The sequence below is a fragment of the Hylaeus volcanicus genome, chromosome 3 (genome assembly GCF_026283585.1).
Source record: "Hylaeus volcanicus isolate JK05 chromosome 3, UHH_iyHylVolc1.0_haploid, whole genome shotgun sequence".
NCBI classification, from domain to species: domain Eukaryota; kingdom Metazoa; phylum Arthropoda; class Insecta; order Hymenoptera; family Colletidae; genus Hylaeus; species Hylaeus volcanicus.
Genome location: NC_071978.1, coordinates 1239782 through 1262064, shown reverse-complemented (window position 1 = coordinate 1262064; position 22283 = coordinate 1239782). Strand labels below are relative to the sequence as shown.

At 43.0% G+C, this 22283-nt stretch overlaps 6 protein-coding genes across 9 annotated transcripts in view; 1 reads left to right on the top strand and 5 right to left on the bottom strand.

The window, feature by feature from the left end:
- The window catches only part of LOC128873963 (insulin-like peptide receptor), a 25379-nt gene extending 21885 nt beyond the window's left edge, over positions 1–3494 (bottom strand). Inside the window, exons 1-2 of one of the 2 annotated variants that reach the window (XM_054118074.1) lie at positions 2466–3494; positions 881–1017 (exon numbers count right to left, since the gene is read on the bottom strand). The gene's annotated coding sequence lies outside the window, so the exon portion shown is untranslated. The remainder of the gene's footprint in view (positions 1–880; positions 1018–2465) is intronic. The other variant, XM_054118075.1, reaches the window with a different exon arrangement.
- Positions 3495–3574: 80 nt separating this feature from the next.
- The window catches only part of LOC128873966 (peroxisomal membrane protein PEX14-like), a 42487-nt gene continuing 23778 nt past the window's right edge, over positions 3575–22283 (top strand). Inside the window, exon 1 of the mRNA XM_054118081.1 lies at positions 3575–3941. The gene's annotated coding sequence lies outside the window, so the exon portion shown is untranslated. The remainder of the gene's footprint in view (positions 3942–22283) is intronic.
- LOC128873969 (UDP-glucosyltransferase 2) lies at positions 3950–9293 on the bottom strand. Its single transcript, XM_054118087.1, has 8 exons — positions 8815–9293; positions 6643–7455; positions 6248–6514; positions 5759–5957; positions 5498–5674; positions 5059–5376; positions 4765–4993; positions 3950–4678 (listed from the first exon to the last, which is right to left on the bottom strand). The coding sequence occupies exons 2-8, from the start codon at positions 6877–6879 to the stop codon at positions 4537–4539; spliced, it is 1569 nt and encodes a 522-aa protein (XP_053974062.1). The 5' UTR covers positions 6880–7455; positions 8815–9293; the 3' UTR covers positions 3950–4536.
- LOC128873972 (rhodopsin, GQ-coupled-like) lies at positions 13498–18274 on the bottom strand. Of its 3 annotated transcripts, XM_054118092.1 has the most exons (7): positions 18187–18274; positions 17796–17982; positions 16523–16617; positions 15498–15608; positions 14304–14563; positions 14122–14237; positions 13498–13748 (listed from the first exon to the last, which is right to left on the bottom strand). In XM_054118092.1, exons 2-7 carry the CDS (start codon positions 17877–17879, stop codon positions 13536–13538), a joined length of 879 nt encoding a protein of 292 aa, XP_053974067.1. In that variant the 5' UTR covers positions 17880–17982; positions 18187–18274; the 3' UTR covers positions 13498–13535. The 3 variants fall into 3 exon arrangements, with proteins under 3 accessions (XP_053974067.1, XP_053974066.1, XP_053974065.1); XM_054118091.1 differs by lacking the exon at positions 18187–18274 and having other exon boundaries at positions 14118–14237; positions 17796–18176; XM_054118090.1 differs by lacking the exon at positions 18187–18274 and having other exon boundaries at positions 17796–18176.
- LOC128873973 (proteasome subunit alpha type-3) lies at positions 18958–20248 on the bottom strand. Its single transcript, XM_054118093.1, has 4 exons — positions 20087–20248; positions 19923–20005; positions 19368–19759; positions 18958–19302 (listed from the first exon to the last, which is right to left on the bottom strand). The coding sequence occupies exons 1-4, from the start codon at positions 20105–20107 to the stop codon at positions 19034–19036; spliced, it is 765 nt and encodes a 254-aa protein (XP_053974068.1). The 5' UTR covers positions 20108–20248; the 3' UTR covers positions 18958–19033.
- On the bottom strand, positions 20345–21494 carry LOC128873975 (uncharacterized). The gene is made up of 4 exons (XM_054118094.1): positions 21161–21494; positions 20943–21054; positions 20693–20846; positions 20345–20623 (listed from the first exon to the last, which is right to left on the bottom strand). Exons 1-4 carry the CDS (start codon positions 21338–21340, stop codon positions 20473–20475), a joined length of 597 nt encoding a protein of 198 aa, XP_053974069.1. The 5' UTR covers positions 21341–21494; the 3' UTR covers positions 20345–20472.

The window sequence follows — 22283 nt, the reverse complement described above, 5'->3', positions numbered from 1 at the left end:
AGAGAGAGAGAGAGAGAGAGAGAGAGAGAGAGAGAGAGAGAGAGAACACGTTGCATTAGAACGAGGTAATTATTTGCGTTCAATCGCTTCCTAGTAATCAAATGTCACGGCAATGTTTCTACGCACGTGGCAGATAGCAGCGTGAATTCCTCTCCGCGAGCGAGAATTCTGTCGGTACCGAAGTAGACAAAACATAGTTGAAGCGATACGCAAAAGAAGCGTTGCAAAGTCAACACCGAACATTTCCTTGCTAGCGTGCGATAGAAGATATGTATATTTTTCGCGTAGGCACGAAACAACATTCTTCTAGCCGAGCCAACAATAACTATGTAAATTGTAAAACACAAGGGGAATATTGCGAAACTGTAACGTATTCTAGACGAATCGTCAAACTCGCGGCATTGCACAAGCAAAACTTAACAAACTTTCTTTTTTATTGAGGCGAATACCGGTATTGTTCGTATCGTGATATTCCCGCTCGTTTATTATTATCGCTAGCCTAATATATGCGGCGTTAACTTTAGCTTCATACGATGTATAGATTGTACATTATACTGTTTAAAGTATGATGAAATAATTCGAAACAACCCATAATATTCTCCTGCGTCGTTTACGCACTATTTTCGACAAAAATAATCGTCGACTAATTCGACTATTTTTACACCGTATATTTCGCGAGTTTGCAAAGTTTACGTTAAAGCGATAACTAATTGGCTTTTTCAAGAAATTTCCTGACGCGATATTAACTTTATCTGTACACACATATCCGTCGACCTAGGGAATTTTAAAAGCACGGTTGCTTATTGCGCGCAATTATCGCAGTAAGCGTGTTTGAAATCGGTTCTAGAACGTGTTCAAACTTTGACGCGCAAATACTTACGTGTCTCATAGGTACGTAGTACATTCCAACCTGCGAAGTGGATTCGAGCCGCGATGATGACACGTCGATAACACAATCACTACTCGAGCACCACTGCCGTGTCCCACATTACTCGGCATGCCGATAGTCCAAAATCACTGCGTAAATGAAACAAGCAAAGAAAACGAAAAACGTTATAGATCACGAGGCCAGACTCGGTATGGTCGATGTGGTCATAGCCGACGATTACAAAACACGCAACACACTAATTCTGTTTTTCTCCGTCGCTTAGCCGGAACGTTTTCAAGGCTTCACAGCCCGGGCATTTCACAAGATACGCAAGCAAGCAAGCAAGCAAGCAAGCAAGCAACTCGTGGTCTCCCGACGCGCACGAAATTCCGTCCTTTTCCTCAACTTCGCTCGAGGGATTATTTAGGACAAAGAGTTTACGAGCGCGCGCGCTCCAACGCGTGTTCGGCGAACACGATGATTCGCGTTGTTCCGACGCGCAGTTAATGCCGTAAACACAAGAAAAAAAGGAAAGAATCCCCGGCGTGTTATTGCCTATGAGCGGACCACGCGTTGTTTATTTACTTTGTACGTCAGCTTCGAACAGGTTGTTAGATACGCGTGACGCGATGTAATCCTAGTTTCCGGGAAAACCGACGGTATGTGTTTATCGTAACGCGTTTCGAGGAACTTTGGCCAATATTTCGTTACGCGGAGAAACGACGCGTCAACGAGAAACAAGACGAGCCACATGTCCGCTACACGCAACTCGAGCTAGCAATGTACCTGTTCGCGCGCCTCGAGAGTATCTTTTCATACACGACCCACGATATTTACACGGGCGACACGTTTCGAGACGTGTAACGTGTAACGCGGCGATACTAGACATTCGGTGGCGAGAAACTCGTAATTGACGCGAACGGTAAGAAAACTCGAGCGACGCGACGGAGAGGAAGGGTAAAAGAGAAAGGGTGGTCTCGCGTGAAATTTCGTGCGATCTCGAGCAATCGGAGCATTTCTCGATATGTGTACCGAAAGGATAGACAGCGTTGACAGCTCGGAGAAAAACAGAACGAGAAAAGGGAAGACACGTGCAAGAAAGAAAAGACGAACACGGGTTTCGTAAGAGCAACAAGAAACACTAGAGACAACTATAATTGCGCAATGCACGGCAACAGCAACGACAACGACAACGACGACGAAAGAGTTTCTTGCGTCGCCATTATCGAGAGGCAAGAAAAAGAAGGGTTGGATCGAGAAGGAGGGAGAAAAGAGCGAGAGCGTGAGCGCGAGCGAGAACACAAGAGACAAAGAGAGCTAGCTGCCCGCGTCCCGTATTGCGTAGTAAGCGCTTGAATGGATTACGTCACGCGCCAGAGGCAGCAAGAGGGTAAAAGCGTCGTGTCAGACACGTTCCTGCCAGGGCGTTTGTTTATTGCATTGATCGCAACACGTTTTACATCAGGGACTTCGTCCTCGACCTCGGCCGTTTGTTTTCCGGTCACCGACGGCCGACGGGCTATGCCGTGAGAAACAAACACACGCACTACCGCCACCATATGAAACTTTATACGCTCGTATGCGCAGCATCGTTTACCGTTTGCGCGTATTCGTGCGATAGGATGCCGTTTTCCAACGTTTCTCGTGCACCTTCGTCATGCTGGGGAACGATCGATCGTCAAGACACGGGTATTCTCTGCCATGTCCTCCCATTATCGGTCGAGAAAACTTGGTTTACAAGGAAAACCCTCTCCCGCGTCGTTCCCCACGTGTTTTCGCGATCAAACAAGAGTCGCTCGGCGTCTTTATTCTATCTTTTTTCCCTCTCTCTTCGCTCGTCGCCTTTTCCGTCTCCCTCGTTCCCATTCCGTCGCTCTTTCTTTTTCTCTCTCTGTCTCCACGCTCCGCCGTCGGCTCAAGTGTCCTCTCCTGTATCGTCTACCTCTTCCTTCCTTCCTTCCTTCGTTTCTTTCTTTCTTCCTCCTTTCTTTAGTTCGCGTTCGACTGCTAGTCTCGTCGAGTCACGAGTCACGACGAAAACTGGGACCACGTTCCACGTGGATAAACGTGTCCTTTCAAAACACCATCACAACTCTCACCACTACCGCACATTCCATCGCGCATAGCGCATTTATGCTTCACCTTCGCGTGTCGCTTGCGTTCACCTCGGTGCCGCGTATCGGCTGCGCACGTTATCTATTTACGATTTATACACTACCGAGAGAAATACGGACGAGTCTTCTCAGAAACGCGACCACAACAAAACACACACCGACATCCTGACGAACAAGTCAGCTGGTACTGATCGGATCATGATCAAGTGCTGACTTGGCCACGGGTCACGGACGTAGACAGTCGAAGCGTCGTGAAAACGTGCAAAGCCTCGTGTCTTGACGGGAATCCGACCCATGCGCCGCCGTTCGACCGCAGTCCTCAACTAACACCAGGACCGTAACTGGCCACGCTCGAAGACCCCTTCCTCGACCCTACGACTTACGAACCAAACAGTATTGGAGTATCTAATACTTTTTATTACGAAGAACGATTCACAATAGCCCATCGGCTTTCATCGATTCTATTCTATGTATAAGCACCGTACTTTCAACACGATTCTTACCTTTACAGGTTTCGGTGAAAGTGGCGACGGAAGAGCACGTAGCCGAAACTGGCCGAAACGGGACAATGTTTGCGCGCATCATATTGTCTCTACGGTTTCAAGAATAAACTTTTCGTACTATTTTCGAATTATTGTTCCGGATTAGATTTACTCCCGTGTTACGTAAATTGTTTCTTTTATCGCCTCGATAAAAAGAGATCGAATTTAAAAATCGTATTCCATTGGAAGATCCTCCGGCTAGTTTTTCTCGCGAAAATAAATATCCATCGTGGCACCTGTTCGAATGTTTGCTTTGACCGGGATCGATGCCGATAGGTTAAGTTTTAGTGGATCGATTTCAAGCGTGCAGACGTGACAGATCCTGTCGTTGCATGGCGGGTCTATGGAAAGGAGTTTGTCTTGAACACAGGAAGACATGTTTTTGAAATTCTTCGCTGCTTTCCAGGCTTCTTCGAGGTATGTAACGACAAACATTTTTTTATATTTGACTTTGCTAAGGTTATAAGACCGCACTTTTCTTGTTTACATTGGCTCGTTTTTATACAATTAGGTTACATGAAATTGCAATTGTTACTTTTTTGAGGAATAAATTGTCTATTATGCAATCGGCACCGTAAACAAGCAAAGCCTCGATTTTCATTTTCTTTATGCGTCGGATGTAGTACGATGCTTTTACGTACCGTTGATTAATATTGTTAGATAATCGTTAGACACGCTTGCTGTGTGTAAACATCGTAAATTATAAACGTGTTTTGTAAACTGCTGTATGAACGGTAGTTAATGCCGTCAACAAAGAGTCTACTTTACCGACGGACGTACAATGTGTACGTTACCTGGATATTATCATTTCAGAAAAAATATCAAAATTTCAAATGCATTATTTTTTGAATCTGTACATCAAAAATACTTTCGTTACAATTTCATCATTTTTACAGTTTTATGTGCTTACATTCGAAGGGGCAATTTATATATGTATGTAGATTATAATATGCATACATCACAATAAATATATATAAAAAGTTCACACGAATCACTGTAAAACCAACACGTTTTAGTCTACTTTCTTTCTGATAATAGCTTGTTTGGATATCGTCCTCCAGCATAACTTTTTCAGTCCATATGTTAGTAACGCGAACATCGTTGCGTAAAATATCACCACATCGATGGAGTAATACTGGATGATGCTCATATGCCTAAAACATTTTCCTTTTTATAGTAAATTCAAAAATTGTCCGCCCCCCGAGCATCGCTTTCGAAAATTCGGAAAGTTTTGGCATACCTTGTAGAGCTTTTTAAATGTTCGGCACCTTTGTACTTGATAACGTGTTCTACCCACCAAGTCGCTAATTTTCGGGGACTGATTGGCAACTCTCGCAGTAGAGAGCTTCTCTTTTCCGCTGCAGTTCGATATGAATTGTTTTGCGCCGCGGCCACCTTGAGGATGCCTTCGCGAAGATCTCCCACTGATATACTGGCTAGGTCCATCACAAGAGCGTAGCCTAATTTCTCTGCGAAAGAGAACGATCGTCCAGTTCACGCTAGTTTTCGATGCGAGATTAATCAAAGATCTTACCCGCTTGCGCCGCGTTTCCATCGTGATCGCAGAAAACGGGCAGAACAAGGGTCGGAGCACCGTGATAAGCGGCTTCGTGAAGAGACAGCAATCCTCCGTGAGAGACAAACGCTCGGAGCTGCGGATGTCCGAGCAGGTCTTGCTGCGGCCACCACGCCGCCGTTCTGACGTTTGAAGGCAGGTCTTTGATCTTTCCGGCTTCCCATTTCCATATGACGTTGTAAGGGAGCGTGGCGAAGGCTGCCACGAAGATGCGACGAAGAGCCTCTGGCATCCCTGACGCGCGAACCGACGAACCCATAGAGACGAAAATGAAACCTGCAAACACGAACACGTTTCGGTTATCGTTATCAGTGGATCCGTTACCAAGAGACACGCTCGAATCCAAGCTCTGTTCTTTTGTGACAGAGCTCGGGTACTCTGAAAAGAGTAAACTCACCCCGTTGCAAGAACGTCTCTAGATCGGGGCTGAGTTGCGTCGCTGAATTGCAATGAAGGCACGCGACGTTTACGACGTTCGATAAATAAGGAACAGAGTCAGAGACGCTATAGTGACTATTTTGTAAAGTGAGCGGTATCTCTGTTGTCAGGTCTCGTACGTCGGGCAACCGATCTCCTGTAACGTGGCACGAACATCATCGAACAAGGTTGTTGATCACCGACCGTTGATTGTGAGTCGATCGTTCCTCGAATTACGTACCCAAATATTTTCGTAGAATCGGTTGAATGTACCCCGTGACCATAATCCAGTGCATAATTCTAAGCGTGACCAGGCAAGCAGCGTTCACGACCCGTTGGAAAAAGTTCATATCCTGCGTGAAGGATTTGCCAAAATAGGGAGTGATCGACCACGGTGACGGATTCCCTTGGCGTCCTATCGAACCGCTGTACAAGGCGACCTGTATCAAAATATTGATCTCGTTGAATCTCATAATAATTATTTAACAAGCAACCGCGTTCGTTACGCGCTTAATGATAATTCGAGCCGTGGCGTGGGATTTAATTGAAACACGATAATGCGGATGCTCTCGCTACGGGATATCTGCGGTGAACCCTATTCCTTGGTTCGGTGTGCTCCTTTTCGCCATGGTATCTTTGATCGGAGGATCAAGTCGGTTAAGAAATTACATTGGAACTCTTACGGTTACATAATACGGTACAAGAAAAAGTTAGAAATCGAAATAATTACCGTATTCAACATAATCGTGGGTACATTTTCCCCGTGAAGGACTCCGAGAAGGCACTCGGGGTAAGCTCCGTCTATAACCGCGACGTCCCACCGAGCACGAGGATTGCCCTCAGGTTTTTTCAGCCACGAGACCGACAGTTCGTCTCGGAGAAGTGCCTCGCAAGCCTCCCAGGCATATCGCATCGCATCCCAGGGAGAAATAGGCATTTCATCGCGAAATCTCGCACCTACCAGGTCCCATTCCGACGTGTAATTCCCAACGTAAGCCTGCCGATAAATAGACGCGTATAAAACACGCGACAAACAGAGAGATACATGTTAATTTGCTGATTCGGGAACCGTTCGATACCGTTCGTCAAAGACTAACTGGACTACCTTGAAAAACGACTAATCACCTCGAGGATGGGCGGAACGAACTCCTGCAGCCCACTGTTCGCAGCAGGTCCAGGAAACGCGCTCAGAAGAGTTACGTTGTGACCTTTAGCCTTCAAGCTGCTGCCAAGAGCGACAAATGGCACGGTGTGCGATTTCGTGCCACCCATCGTCGCCAGTAGTACGTTGTATCCCTTTGCGATATCGCAAACCCAGAAAACCATCAGGAGAACAACGACTCGTTCGATCGGACTCGTCATTTTCTCGTTTCTTAGTTGGTTCGATAATATGTACGATACTATAATAGTATATACTATATGTGCCGTTCTTATCCGTCGACGATGAAACAAGTCTCGTGTATAGTCTCCAAATAGCAGAGGTTGTTATTGGAAGAAACGTTACAAAACATCGTCAAACACGACTCGTTCTTACGTTAGTTTCTCATCTTCTCCTGTTTTCCTTCGATCTTTCGTCCTTTCGATTCAATTCGATGATTTAACAATTTTCGCCGCTGACAATGAGTCGTTGAAGGTACGGTTGTCAGTCTTCTGGCTGGTCTTTCAATACACGACGACTCGAACAAGAGGCTGATCCATTATTATTGTAATGATCGTCTGAAAAATGACCATCGGTCAACCATGGGATCCTTTTGTTTCTTTTTCCTTGGACCGTTACAATAGTACTTGGGAAGCGTGAGTATCTTTTCTTCGTCACAGCTTGTCAGTGGAATTTCGAGGAACCAGCTTAGTTAGTCAATATTTTTTCACAAGAACCGGCATTGCCAGTCGCTGCCAGTTTGTTTCCGTGCTCCTTTATTCCATCTCCGACGCCGACGTCTGAAACCATGGCAGAGTAACATTGATTTATTTGTTCGAGTTCGTATCGTAACATAGCGTATAGTAAGGAAATCTTGGACGTGATTCTCTTTCATTCGGTTTCCATTCAATATTTCACGACAGTCTGATTTATATTTGTAAAAGGGTTGTACGAATAGGAAACTGTTTTGGCGTTACGCGAACCTAATTTAACATCAGTCGACCAGAAATGCGACACGGCGCGATTCAAACTGCGAGTTGTTTAAAGCGTATTACACACGGTTGCTATTCTGTTACACTCGTACATATGTTGTATAGCAAAGACGCTATGGCGATGGAGTTAACGTCTACCCTTGGCGATCTTTATTCCTCCGCATCGGTCGACACGAAAATGGAAATCCAATCTTGAGCGGTTTTCAAACGATACCCTACACTTTCACTAATAATGCAAGTTTCAAGTACGCCAAGCGGCCATTTGACCAGACAATACGATCTCTCGAGATCGGGGACCTGATCCCATTTCCTTGCTTATCCCTTTCTCTGGCTGCTCCTCGTTTTACGGCCATCCTCCTTCACCGAAAAATGGATCTCGATCGGTCGATTTCACTTCACCGTGCCCTTCCCTTTCGTGCCACCTCGAAACTGCCCGGCTGCAGCAAACACGACAGAGTTGGGAGCACATCAAAGAGCCAAAGAGGATAAAGTGAAATCGTTAAATCCGTTTTTGGACCGAAAAAAGAATCGGCAGTTAAGTGCAGGGGGATAACGGTTGCTGAAAACCGATCATCCGACAACCCGCATTCGAACAAGACGGCGCCGGCGGCGCGTGCGACGCGCATCCAAGCAAGAATTACAGAAAAATAGGTAGATTCGCTTGGAATGGAATAATACTAATCGTATGCTCTAGGAGAAAATCTGACGTGAAAGAAAACGATTAATCCTGAACTCGGTTAGAGGAAAAATTCCGACGGAGCATTATTTCTTCGAAAAGGAAAGTTTAACGCGTGTAAGTTGATAAATGAGATCTATACGTAACAAGGAGGAAGAAGTAGATGCTGGAAAATATTAGATTTAATCGAAGTAAGTAGCGGATAAAAATGAATTTTAAACGAATCTCGATACTTGGAAGGTTCGTGCTTTATACGCATAGTATAATAAGCCTTTAAAGCGTCGAGCCTTCGAGACTAGTTTCGAGAATAATTTGCCCCAAAACTTGTTGTCGCTCGTAGAATCTAGAATCGTTGGAAACATCGTTTCGCATCGGGACGCCAAGTCCAATCGCGATAACCATGTCAAAAACTCTTTCGGGTGCTTGGTCCGAGGTGCACGATCGATGATCCGTAACGAGTGTTCGAAATTTGCCAGAAAAGTTTTTCTTACCTTGCTCTTCGCCTTCGACTTTCTTCTTCTCCCCTACCAAGTACCAGAGTTTTCTTTCTTTCTCATCAACTCGTTCGTCACAATTCCACGTATCATTTCTGCAAAACAAATTTGTTCCACCCGCCAAGCTATCGATCGTCGTTCGATAGTCTTGCTCGAGCACCTTCGAACGCGTCCCTCCGCGACACTAGCACCGAATTTCCTCACCTTCCACCCGGGACTTCTTTCTTTGTCTTTTTTTTATTGAAAATAACTTTGTCCAACACACTGGCGGCAATTTTAAATGATATCTGGTTTGACGACAACGAGATGACAACGAGACGCAACACCACCGCGATTAAAGAAAAATCGACCGATCGATTTCCGGCGAACCTCTCGCGGACCTTGAAGTTCTCGACGTGTTTCCAATGCACGAAGCTCGGCTATCACCGAGCGTGAAAGTTTGACTGGCCAGCGGCAGCTTTAATGATCAGCTGTGCTCGAGAGAGAGAGAGTTTTGCCTCCCACCAGTTTACTTCTTGTTCTTCGGCAGTCTCGTGCGCGAAGATGTTCCGTAACGGGGAACTTGTGACAAGCAAGCTCCAGTCCAGTGATCCGATCGCGAAGGGTTGGCTCGTGATTTCGCTCTGTAACTTGGATCATTTGAGAGGGGACGTCACCTTTCTCATCGAAAAATCCAAACATTTGTTGTATTTTTTTACTTCGTTTTGTCATAAACAATTAAAGATTACTTTACCAGGCCATAGCTCGCGAACAAAAGATTACGTTCCTACGATTACGATCAGGAACTCGAAATACAAAGAGTAGTTGTATTAGATCCGTGTTCACTTTACACCGTATATTAATTTTATGCAATTATGCGGGTGGAATTTGTATCGGTATTATTGGTAGAGGATAAACTGACACACCCAAATTTCGATACGATCGAGTGTTCGCGTACTCGAGTTTCTCTTTTACTGTTATCGTCGAGACGATCCAATTCGTTTTGTCAATGGGAACGACCTTAAACGAAGGCTTACCTGTCCAACGGTTTTTAAAAGGATTTTTCGATCCAATGGTTAAAAAGTAGCGCGTCAAGCGAACATTGAACATTCGAAGAAACGACTCCGTAGAAACGCGAACGATCAGCGGTTCGTTTAGACTTTTGCGAATCGCGGCGAAATAAAGAATTAGGACGAATTTCACTAGTTCGATACCGTTACTTCATTGCGAGTGATTTACTATTGAAACACTTTGCTACGCTGTTTGCTAGATATCGAAACGACGTCGTTTTTTTATCGATAACTCGAGAAGAAAAAGAAAACGGCCTATGTGAGGTATACGTTATTGTTTTCCGAGCAGGACTTCCCACGGCCTTTCTTTCTCTGCATAATGCCGAAACATCGCCGAAATGCAGGCGGCTTTATCCTGGAAAACGCGGCGGACAAAATCGGTGATTTCTATGCAAGTGTAATTTACCGATTTAACGGTCCGTGAAAGGAGCAGCGATGCTCTGCTCTGTGTCATATCCGCTCGATCGGGCCGAAGAAAAGAAGAACGGATCGAGGGAAAACTCGCTCTACCGCGAACATTAGAAATCACCACGATTGCGTCTCGTAATGTTAACCCTCTCACCGATTAATCATTTTAGACGCTGCAAATCCAATCTCCACGTTTAATAGTTTCCGCGTTACCGCATCATCCCGGGACAATAAAGCTATATCCACCGCTTATCCATCGATTAACGGGCACGGTTCGTGCAGTCCCTTAGCAAGATCCTTAGAAAACTAAGTGCTTGCAAATATTTCCACGTCTTACCGAGTTAGGGTGAGGTACGCCTTTAAAACGCCACAGTTTTTACATGTTCGGGGCTTTATTCGCATTCGAATCTCGTTTAATCGTTACAGTGCCAACGAAGCCATGCAATCGCCGTTTTGCTCGTTTTTGCAACGCGTTGTAGAATGCGCACGAGTTTCGTAAAATATCTTCCACTGAAATTGACGGTCTCTCCGTGGGATAGTTAATTCGACTTGTGCTTTTGCTAAAATCTGGCTCGTATCTAAATGTTTTCGCGTACGTTGCTAAAATCAGTTTACATATGAAAATGACTCGCATGTTAAAAATTACCTCGCCATTTGCCATCGTTTCGTTACAGTCACGAGCGCTGATTATAGCAACCAAAAATCCAAGATTCGACGACCCAATTCGTCCAGTCTCGTCGCCGTTTACGAGGATCCATTTTCCCTTTATTTGGAACGTGTATCGCGTCCCAACGTACATAAAACCGTATCCGAACGATTTTTCGCGGACTCGAAGCAGCCAGTTAATCGTTACGTAACAGTTGGATCGTTGTCGGGGCAAATTACAGTTCGTTTGCTCGTCTCGCGTTTCTCTTCTTCTGCTTCGAGAGGAAGAAATGAAACGATTGCACCGGTACGTCTAATTATTATCGTAACACCTCCTAGCTATATTCGAGTCGATACCATATCGAAAATAGAACGTAAACGAGTATATTTATCGAATTAAAATCAGACTTGTCGAAAGTTGTTCGCGGATGGACACGATTTAATCCGTGCGAACAGCCACGTTGAATTTTCCTCGCGATTTCACTTTCGCTGTTGTGGCATAATCGCGCGTGCTACGAATTGTAAGCCCAAATTCATCAGTGTCCCTGTGCCATAATGACGCCATAGGATAAAGAAATAGTGGGAATATCGCTGTACCGATTCTTATTCTACGGGCGTCTAGCAGGATAGAAATTTTATTAGCGACGGCAATCTTTACAATCTCGATATGGTAACGTGCGCTTTTTACGACCAAACATCGTTGGTTGGGATGCAGTGCATGCCCTGTTTATTAACGCGTGCGTTATTTATCGGTACTTCCTTCCGCGTAACGATATATCGATCTTTTATGCTCAGTTATACGATTGTTTCGATACAAGGAATTTGCATTGAGTTTCGGTGGCGAAATAATACGATTATTTTTTTAAGTTCGTACTTTTCCACCGTGGCGAGTCTATCTTTTCCTGTCCAATATTCGCGATTTTAATCGATTCTCTTTCACGTATGTTTTACACGCTTTGCGCTTTAACTGCGTCCTGTACTTTTGTTGTGGGTGTTCTCTCGAATAGTTTAAAAATGAAATTCGAGCGCAAAAGAAAACCAATCAAAGAATTACACTGGACCATACGAACTTTACTTATGATATTCACCTTTATGTTTTCATAGCGCGTCTGCTTTTCATTAGCTTTTATCTTTTTTTGTGCCAATTAGTCGTATTCCACGAGAATCTCATTCACGCAGACGCCGTAAAAAAGAAACTAACGAACCACGCGTGCCGTTGAAAGTATATATATATATATAAATAATGGTAGTCCTTGGATAAGGACCTGGTATCCTAGATATACATCTAAAGTACCAACCTCTGTTACTTTTACAAAATATTCTTTCTTCTTTTTGCTTTTTCTCGAGTTGTTTCGCTGTCTTTCGAATTCTCGGTCGACGGAAACTTTCCTCGTTAGTATTGCACCGGTAGTCGATAGTAGTGGACAGTTTTCGGAAAAAAATGTGAAAGTCAGCATTTTTAGTAATGTTACTTTGAACACGGTAGTTTCTGAGTACACGTTTTCAATCAAGATACTCAGGTACTCCTGTTATTACTTAATTTTTTAATTTTTTAAACTCGAAGTGTTCATTCGATAAAACATGCTGTGCCGTCTACTTTCTTTGCGCTTTCCCCCAACTATCTACTACCGAAATAACGAGTGTCAACTACTACAAACACTTTCGTTTCTTTAACGTATAAGTTGAAAAACTCGAATAACCCTCAAAGGGTGATATTTAAAATTCCGCATTCGATACTTGATGTTTAGTTTGTTAGTTGAAAGTGATTCGAAACGGTGTCCGTGAACTATGTAACGTATAAATAAGAGATCGTCGTCTTAAGAAATGATCTACTAGTTTGGAACTGCGCAATCGACGTCCATTATTCAGCGGAATCACGATGGTTCGCGTCAAGACGTTCGTTACGCTCTTTTCCGTTTGTCACGCCAACGCGGTTTCCGTGAAGAAACCACTGTGTTAATTAACGCGCGGCGAAGTCTCGTACTCGCGAAGAAACGAAAGAAAACAACGAGAGAATAGGAGAAAAACAGCGTATCATTGAAGTTTTAGGATGTTCCACGTGGTGCGGTTAGTCCAAGTGCTAACATTTTTTTACAAGCTGGTCAAACAGTTGGTGCGTTTCGTCACCGTTTTTTTTTCTCTCTATGACGAAAACGAGGGATCCGGGCATACATGAATTCGTAACGAACGTGCAAACAAGGCAGGGTGTTGTGCGTCTAACGCAGAGCTGGGGAACCTTTGTCAGTGAAAGGCCGTGCGTCGTATCACGTATTCCTCGGAAGCCTTCGCGCTTCACGCTTCACGCTTCGGCAGTTCGGCAATTTGCTAAAATTATAAAAAAGTTGTACCAAAATATAAGTTGGTCACATTTTACAAACTGATTGCATACGGGATCTAGGCTACAGGTTCCCCATCTCTGATCTAACGAAAAGGTCACGAGAATAAGCAGCTGGCAAACACAATAAAACCACATGATTGAATCGCTGTTCAGCGGATATATTGAATTTATTGTCGCGGAAGTGCTTACGTCGATACTCGAAGAATCAAAGGTTTCCAATGTGGTTGGTTCCGCGGGATCATTCCCGCTGTTAGGCCGCTCGTCAGCGTTACCGATCCTCATTCTCGGTTTCTCTGCTCTAGCTTATTCAGAGCGGTTAGCGCCGTGTTCTGACTCTCCGGCAACATGATCCTCGAACTGCGTGTGTCGAATATCTTCTTTAAAGACCGAGGAAATTGGCTGTTCAAGCCCGCGTAGATAATAGGATTGTAACAAATGGAGGATTTGGCAAGCAGAGCTGGAAGCACGGCCACCGCGGCCGACGGTTTTGCCTGAAAAATCAGTCCAGAGAACAAAATTATCCAAAACTACCGTCGCATCGGCGTCGGCGTTGGCGTTAGCGTCGCAACCAAGTTCAGTGTCGGTTGTCGTCATGGCATTGCGCGCGTTAATGATACTTGATGGTATTAAGGAAATCATAACAATACTTTCACCGTAGCGCACGTTAATCCGAAGCACCCGTACCGTGCAGAAGAAAGAGTTATTTTCCGCGTAACGGTATACGGTTTTATTCTGCATTTTTAAACGTACGGAAAATATTGCTTTCTCGGAACGCAAGCGAACGTTTGGTTTGTTTTAGTAAAACTTGTTTATTCTCGTAAGTAACGTACGTTGAACGTAGATGGGTATATTGAACGTACTTACGTCGAAATACTGAGCGGCGAGGGCCAAAACCGCGTACGGCGACCAAGCAAGCAAGAAGGCAGTTATCATCAACGCGACCATTTTCGTTATTCTTGCTTCAAGCCTTCCGCGTGAACCTAAATTATAACACCAATTTTATCCCGAAAATGTGACTTCCTCCGCCTAAAGAGTGGCGAAATTACCTGATCTCCTCCTCACTTTTCTTAAAGTTAACAGAATCGCCACGTAACTGGTGCCGATCACCGACACAGGCACAGCGAGACCGAACAAGAACAGAAAACCGATGTAGCTGTCGCTTCTCGTAGCTGGATCGTGGACCTCCCAGGAAACGCTGCAGGACACGTTTCCTGCTTCAGGACCATAGCTTCCCCAACCAAAAAACGGTGGCACGGAAAGACAAAGTGCGTATACCCAAACGAACAAACCCAATACCATGGCGTTCCTGTTGAAAGCAGATGGTTTTTACGAGAGCATCGTTTCGTGGTATTACATTGTACTCGCATAATAAAAAAAAAAGGGAGGCACTGACTTAGGGGATGTATGTCATGCTATTTTATTTGCGGAAAATTGGTGCCTCTCGCAGTCAGACTTCGTGAAACAGTGTTGTTTGCGGTGGTAAATAATAATTTGTGCGACTGAAGGTTATTTTATTTGCGGTTGCAGTTGGGATTGCTGTAATTTGCGGTTATAGTTGTTTTATGTCACTTTACGCTTGGACTTGGGACCAGCGCACAAATTAAAAGATGACATCGTGTGTTTAAATGGTCCTATGAAATGCTATTCTTTCTTTCTTTCTTTTTTTTTTTTTAATATTACAGGATATGTCGCGGAGAGTGTTAAGAAATTTTTCATAGTAGCTCGATTTTAATAAGAACTCGATGAAAATCCCTCTCTTTATTGTTACGTTCTACTCCAGTGCTGAAAGCAGTTAAAAAGGGGAGGCTACTGTTGTTAATCCAGTATTAATTAGGGATGTAATTTACGACGAAACACGACCTTATCCTCGATAGCGATACTCGGAATTGCGGTTAGGATGCGCTAAAAATAGCTATCGTAAACTCTTTTTCGGATCGTCAAAGATTATAGAAATTTTGTCGTGTTCTGTTGGAGACGTTAGAAGATGGTTTGCATTCCAATTGCCATTGCCACCGAAAAGGGTAACGCATGTTGTTGCGACCAGTTGCGATCCACTTTGTTCGTGAATTCTTTACGAACGTCGCGTTGCGACAACTGGAGATTTCTGGAGCGGAACCCCGAGCCTTTCGGTTTGCCTTATAATTCAATTGATCGAGTCGAGACCGAGACCCGTCATGTTTTTTGAAAAAGTAACCCTTCCGAAACTCGAATAACGTACGAAGATATAGAATATTCCTTACCTTATGGACAATGCTTTCATTGGTCTAGCGACCAGGAGCCACCTTTCGACGGCCATTACCGTCAAGTTACCAATACTGGCAAATCCCAGAGTAGACATGAACCAGGCGTACCTTGAATTGAAATCATTCGTTAACAAAAATAAAGTTAGTTAATTTTCTCAACATTGGCCGTTCGGTTGATTCCTGCCAATATATTCGAAGTTTAAGGCGTAAAGTACCTTTTGAAAGAGTTCTCCGACATGAGCGTTTAAGATTTGATATGAGATCAATTTTGACAAAGCTGTAACAAGCTATTGCCGGCGGGACATAAAATTGAATGAAAGATTCTCCCGGGAAATCACGATATTGTAGTCCTGAAGCAACACGCTGGATCCGATACTTACGTCGGTCAAAAGATATCGCACTGCTCGTGTCTTTAGAAAGAACGCCAATGCGGAAAAAGAAAAAGAACAATCGATAAAGACCAACGGTTGAAAATTAATAGAATCATAAAGGATAAAACGCGCGGTAGCGACAATTTAATAAATTAGCGAACGCGAGAGTCGGTTATTATGATTATCGATGAAACGAGATGCCACATTCAGCAGAACATCGCAAACAAAAAGACTAATGATGCTTATTTCGGTAATTATGATTACCGACTATCGACTAGCGAATCACATCGCACTGGCTGCGCGAACATGTCAATTTTCCAAATTTTCATCTAGATAAATTGTCTTCTATCCCTACAATTTATTCCTAGCAATTATTAAACTCTTAATGGTCTCGAGTATAAACACGATGTTGCGTGCATTTCTGTTATGAAAATTGTTTGAGTATTTTCGAATTGATCAGAACTCCCTATCTCGGACAAGTTTCATCGGCACGAATTCATTTTCTCTGTCGAGAAACCGTGCAACGGTGCAGCTACAAAAGAGAGACCATGTTCGTTCAGGGTGAAAGGAAAACGACGAACGGAGGAGCAGGTTGCCACCGCTCCTCAGAGAAATCCCGTGTAATTTCAGTTAATAAACAATAAGTTGTACCAGAGACACACTTTATAGCCCCAGTACCATCCTCCAGTGATCGCCGAAACCATGGCAACCGGATTTCCAAGAGCGGCCACTAAAAAATCGCCAACCTGAAAAGAATCATTATCGTATTATGCGCGTGCAGACATAAGACGTTTTTATCGACTTAAAAACGGTTCAAACAGTTATAACAGTTCAAAGTATGTCCCTCGAATTACATTTTCATCCCGCAACGAGGGGTACAGGTGTTCCTCGACAACCGCCGAAGCCAGGTTCCAAGATTCTTCGATAACGGTTCGATCAAGGTTTAATATCGACGATGCGTTAATAAATATAATATTACATCGTAAAACGAGCGCACCTCGTTTCGCGTTCCTGAGTATATTTAAATTGGAACAAAAGCGAGGTTTAACTATCTCGTTTAATTAAAATATTATGATCAACGAGGTGTGCAATTTCGTCGAAAAAGTGTTAAATATTCGAGAACATTGCAAGTGACTGGTAAAGAAGTAATGGATAGAATTATTTAGCTAACAAGGTACACTTTGCAGAAACAGAGAGAAGCGTTACTTTTATCGGCGTTTAAACGATGTCGTTTTCGTGTATAGTAAATCCTTGGAACGATGCGCGTAATATGCTTAGCACATCTCCTACTTTGCTGTACGCGTACGAGGAAAAAAAGGGCTGCGTATGATGCGGCTTATCACGGATGACATATGTGCGTGGCAAACATTAACATTTTCTGCAGTCTTCGCGACACAAAGATGTCACAAATCGCGTGAGATTTTCATCGTCGCGCATTCCAACGTTTACTGCAATTCGTAAATTAAAATTCAACTTCGATACTTGGAACACGTAATGATCTTTGCATGTTTTCGCAACGCTTCTTGGAATGTATACATACCTACGACCTCGACGAAGCTTCACCTTTCGTTGTTTCTCGATTGTATTTATATTTATTATACGTAAACAACGCGACAGCGGACGATCACCGATTGGCGATCTTTGACAACAGAGTTGAGAAACAATAAGCACGACTCGGATAATTAACAGAGATGGGCAAAACCCTGGAATTCGTTTCCTCTTCTGAACATTTTCCAAAGAAAAAAACGAGAAAAGCACATCGGCAAACTTTAGACTTATTCGAATCCTAGGGTTTCGCCCATCTCTGATAATTAACTCCGTTAAAAACTCTGACATTTCTGACTGTCGACGATATCAGAAGAGACGCATCTTTACTCTCCGCGACACTTTTACGTTCGTCTTTGAACTTGCATTGAACACTTACGACAAGATTGACGAGGATCACGTTCACGGGTGTCCACAATGTCTGCGCGTCCTTGACGATCACAACTGCGACCAACAGGTTCATGGTGAAGCCGAAGAAACCGATAAAAGCGAGGCCGATCGCCGCGCCGATGTAAACTGCTGGGCTAACATGTTCCTCGCCGATATTATCCGGCACCACCGCGGTGCTGTGATTCAATGACATTCCTTTTCGCGAGAGTAGATAAACGCGAAGGATGGTGATTCGGTACCGGTCACCGAATAAAAATGCCACGTGGCTTGTAGAACAATCGCGACGATTGACCTCTGTACCTCTTACTGACGCGAAACGCGTGAAAAACGGATCGTATCCATCGATAAAAATCAGTGGCGAAATTTCAAACTCTACCTACCCTTATATAAAGCCCGGCTGAAACTACCCTCTCTCCTCTGCTACGCGTAGTCTTTACCACTCGCCGCTGCCGGATACAACCAACCCCCCTCGACGTGAAAAACCAGCATGCGCGAAATCAACTGCACCGTCCGCAGTTATTATTGCGGGATCACTGAATTAGAAAGGGGGCGCGATGGGAGTTATCTCTTCGTGGCGAAGAAAATGTTCTTCTTAACCCTCCGGCATTCATACGCGACCATGAGTTATATTTTCTTCTGATACGATAGAAGCGCTACGAATAGTACAACGAATAGAGTACACCTAGTTCCATAAGCTCTTCTTCTTCCTTTCTGTTCCGTTTTTATTACTTAAATAAACCAAAATTTAACGACAAATATAAGTGCAATAAAATTATGAATTTATTTTAGTTTGTTCGTTTCATTCAGTTTTTACGTGTTTCTCTTTTGATTAAATCGAAATAGTTGTTAGTCGAAGACAAAAGAAAATCTCTAAATCCAATTAATGGCACAAAGGGATCATAGTCATCAATCGTGGATTATTACGAACGATGATTTTTAGTCTGTTCGCATAACACATGTTAAATAAATGGCTACGATAGAAGGTGATGTGTAACGAAATAGGTATTAATCTGGATTTTTATTTGTAGATTAAAAAACTACGACACCGTGATTGTTATCAAACATTCGGCTCGTCAAAGTGAAAATGCATTTTTGTTAGTTTCATAAACAGGAAAATTTTTTATTCGGACCATTCACGGACAAAGAGGATCTCGTAACAGTATGTTTTTGTGTATTTAAATTACAACTTACAATATAAAAAGTGTTTTATGAGACTATTAAAGCAATTTACATATCTTCGGTATCGCTGTCTGAATCTTCTGCCATTGCTTGTTTTGCTTTTGACTCGGCATTAGCCCGAATATCCACTGGTACACGTTCGTGCCTTCCGTTAGTGTGTTCACCCACCCAACTCATTTCGAGCTCAAATTTTTTATCTTTTAACTCATCGTGAACAAGATAGATAATACGCGCTGCTTCTTTCACTAATTCGTTGCAACTCATTTCTGATAGTTTTAGCTTTTCAATTTCCGTTTTTGCGGACTGTTTTGCTTTGCCTATTAAACAAATTTTAAGGTAAACTTTGGAATGTACCAAATGTATCACGTAAATTTATACATACCAATAGCGCAACCATAGTATCCGTACGATACACCGGATGGATCTATCATATACATCAATGGTGTGCCGTTTTCATAGGTGCCAAGAATTACAGAGCACCCGTATGGTCTCACAGCTGAATACAGAGTATAAGCGTGCATGTACATGGATACTCTTTCGTTTAAGTATTTTAAAGGGATGCCGACTCCGTACTGAGATCTATAACTGGATGCTTCGGATCTCGCGGTTTCCGCTATCTGTCTTGCATCGGAAATCAAACCAGATGCTGCCATACCGACGTGTTTGTCGATATTAAAAATTCTTTTATTTGTGCCAGGTTCATAGAGCTCCGATGTGACTATCTTTTCTACGGCAAACACAATGCCATCTTTTCCCCTCAAACCTATCACTGTTCTGTAAGGAGAATGATCTAATTCTTAAATGTACGATTAAAATTATTAATTGACGAAAACATGATTGAGAGGAAATCGAATAGGGAATGTATGAACAGGTTAGGTAATCGGACTGGAGTTTTTTTTTAAAGAAAAACGTTGAACAAAGTAATTTTAATAATCACCCTCCGTTCTCAACAGCTTTTTGCGCATATTCCACTTGAAAAACACGTCCGTCCGGTGAAAATTGAGATGCAGATAAGTCATACTGAAATTACCAACGAGGTTAAGTTCCATTGTAATCACCGTTAATGGTTTCATAGCGTTATTCTACAATTAACATACTTACCCCCGTTCCTATAGAACTCATTTTTCAAAGAAATTGTGGCTATAGTATACTGTAGCACTTTAGGCAAGAAAAATTGTGTATACACGCAAACGACGTGAATAAGCGAAAATCAAAACTAAATTGTCAGCGTTAGCAGCGCCAGTGAGCGTTGGTGTCGTTGGTGAGCAAGCGTCAGTCGGTGCGGTGCGTTTCGCAGATTAGGTTAGGTGTCGCATTCCCTACTGACATCTTACGACGATTGAGGAAAGTGTCAATGTCAATGAACAAACAATTTTGTAAGGAAAACAGTTTTTATTTTTTATTTCAGTGTCGTACATTTGAATACGCATTCGCGTATCGAAACACGCTAACTATCTTTCAACCAATAACTGTAACATGCAACATTTTTACGATTGTTTCCTTTCTTCCGTCAAAAAGTTCTTGATGTTCTCTTTTTTACAAGTATATTCTGGTGGACAACCATCGATGGTACCATGTTCGATGGCCTTTCGAAATTCCATCAGAGTTTTTTCGTATTTCTCCTCGATTGACTTACTTCTATCAAATATTAAACACGGTACATATAAATCATTTCTCAAAGTATATCGAATTACGTGTTCAACTTACTGGGGTAACAATTTCATCGTTTCAATAATCATTTCTGCGGCACCTACGTATTCTTTTGCTACGCGTGGTTCTTCGCAAGCTGCTCTGTACAAACACGTGTCTCCTATTAGATATCCCAGCGCCAACGCAACCTCTCCTTCGGATATTATATTTTCTGTAAAGACGTTTTCTCGTTAAACGAAGATACATTAATACAAGAAATGATCGATATACATATACACTGTATACTGTAATTCTTTATTAACAGAACCTTCTTCCAGATCACGGCCTTTGTGACCGTGGTTGCCTAAATATCCAGCACCGAATACGATTGCTTTTAGTACCAAAAGCAGCAATAAATTTGACAAATTCAAATTTAGCACCTACAAAATCGTAAATATATTTGTAAAATCGACATTACACCGCAGCTTTCATATAATTATCGAACGCAGAAAAATGAATAAATTGAATCGCGAACGATTAACTTACCTGACTGCTACTCGAGGACCTTTGCACAAGCTCCTTCGCGATTTCCATCAACATGGAACCCCCGTACTTCTTCTTGTGCGTCTCTTTTAGGAGATCGTGGTTACTGTCCGTGTTTCGAGCAAAAACACCGCAACTCACCAACGTCACGAGTATTAAAAATTTCACGTTTAACACCGTCATCCTCCGAGTCACTTGTACCGATGAAATCACATCGACCAATAGTAATTTCTCAAAAAATCAATCGTATACCCTCGAACAATCAGTACCAGCGGCCATAAACTTGAGATTCTTATAAAACGCGGGAAATAATTACGAACGGAGATTTTAAGCAGAGCAAAAGAACAAAACCAAGACGCGAGGAGACTAAATGACACTAGAGGGGACGAGAACAGTGATTTTTATATGGAGGCTTTTGCTTTCTCGGCAAACCGTAAAGTCCGTTCGTTTTTATCCGTGTGCATCAAACCGAGGTTGGCCTAATGTCTCTTTGTTTTCTCCCATTGTGACGCTGAACCACGCACAACATTTAATCACGTTTATTAGAGATTCCTCGAACGCGTTGTTCTACAGCTCCACGAATACTTTCTTTGTCGTTGACGGAAATAAGCGGTGAAAGCGCGACGTTTGTCAACTTTTACTTGATCTACGAATCGAGACTGTTCTGTCGTTCTAGGACGTAATGGCGACCCTCAGGGTTTAAGGTTTGCTTTCTTATTACTGCAATTTCATATTTTCGTTCCTTGTACGAGAACAAAATACAATACAAATGAAATAACGCGTCACGAAACACGCACATTCGAACAGGTAAAACAAGAACCCATACTCTCGTAGCATAAATATTTAAATTCTCGTTTCCAAGACCAGCCTTTTGGACGAGTAAGAATAGTTGTAACCGATGGTGTGCAATGGCGGTAATCTGTTAAAATATTCATCGATAAAGGCTACTCGCGTGTCTGCAACTCGTCCATAACCAGGCAATTCTACATGAACTACATGAAAGTTGTTCAAATATGCACCCAACGTTCTTCGAAAGAAAAGCGACACATCCCCTAGCATGAAATTATAGGTAGCCGAACGGACTAATATCATCGAGCTTTCGTTGCATAGTTAACACGAAAACTAC

What these genes read in the sequence shown, in the direction of transcription:
- LOC128873969 (XM_054118087.1), bottom strand. Translation starts at nt 6,879, where the DNA reads ATGACGAGTCCGATCGAACGAGTCGTTGTTCTCCTGATGGTTTTCTGG. An exon ending in CCACGATTATGTTGAATACG is followed by an intron (nt 5,958 to 6,247) that starts GTAATTATTTCG and finishes ATTTTGATACAG; the next exon opens with GTCGCCTTGTACAGCGGTTC. An exon ending in CATTTAAAAAGCTCTACAAG is followed by an intron (nt 4,679 to 4,764) that starts GTATGCCAAAAC and finishes AAAATGTTTTAG; the next exon opens with GCATATGAGCATCATCCAGT.
- LOC128873972 (XM_054118090.1), bottom strand. Translation starts at nt 17,999, where the DNA reads ATGTCATTGAATCACAGCACCGCGGTGGTGCCGGATAATATCGGCGAG. An exon ending in ATGAAAGCATTGTCCATAAG is followed by an intron (nt 14,564 to 15,497) that starts GTAAGGAATATT and finishes TGCTTTCAACAG; the next exon opens with GAACGCCATGGTATTGGGTT. An exon ending in TCGCCGCTCAGTATTTCGAC is followed by an intron (nt 13,749 to 14,121) that starts GTAAGTACGTTC and finishes CTGATTTTTCAG; the next exon opens with GCAAAACCGTCGGCCGCGGT.
- LOC128873973 (XM_054118093.1), bottom strand. Translation starts at nt 20,107, where the DNA reads ATGAGTTCTATAGGAACGGGG. An exon ending in TGAGTTCTATAGGAACGGGG is followed by an intron (nt 20,006 to 20,086) that starts GTAAGTATGTTA and finishes TGGTAATTTCAG; the next exon opens with TATGACTTATCTGCATCTCA. An exon ending in AAAGCTGTTGAGAACGGAGG is followed by an intron (nt 19,760 to 19,922) that starts GTGATTATTAAA and finishes TTCTCCTTACAG; the next exon opens with AACAGTGATAGGTTTGAGGG.
- LOC128873975 (XM_054118094.1), bottom strand. Translation starts at nt 21,340, where the DNA reads ATGACGGTGTTAAACGTGAAATTTTTAATACTCGTGACGTTGGTGAGT. An exon ending in GGTCCTCGAGTAGCAGTCAG is followed by an intron (nt 21,055 to 21,160) that starts GTAAGTTAATCG and finishes ACGATTTTGTAG; the next exon opens with GTGCTAAATTTGAATTTGTC. An exon ending in AGGCCGTGATCTGGAAGAAG is followed by an intron (nt 20,847 to 20,942) that starts GTTCTGTTAATA and finishes ACGTCTTTACAG; the next exon opens with AAAATATAATATCCGAAGGA.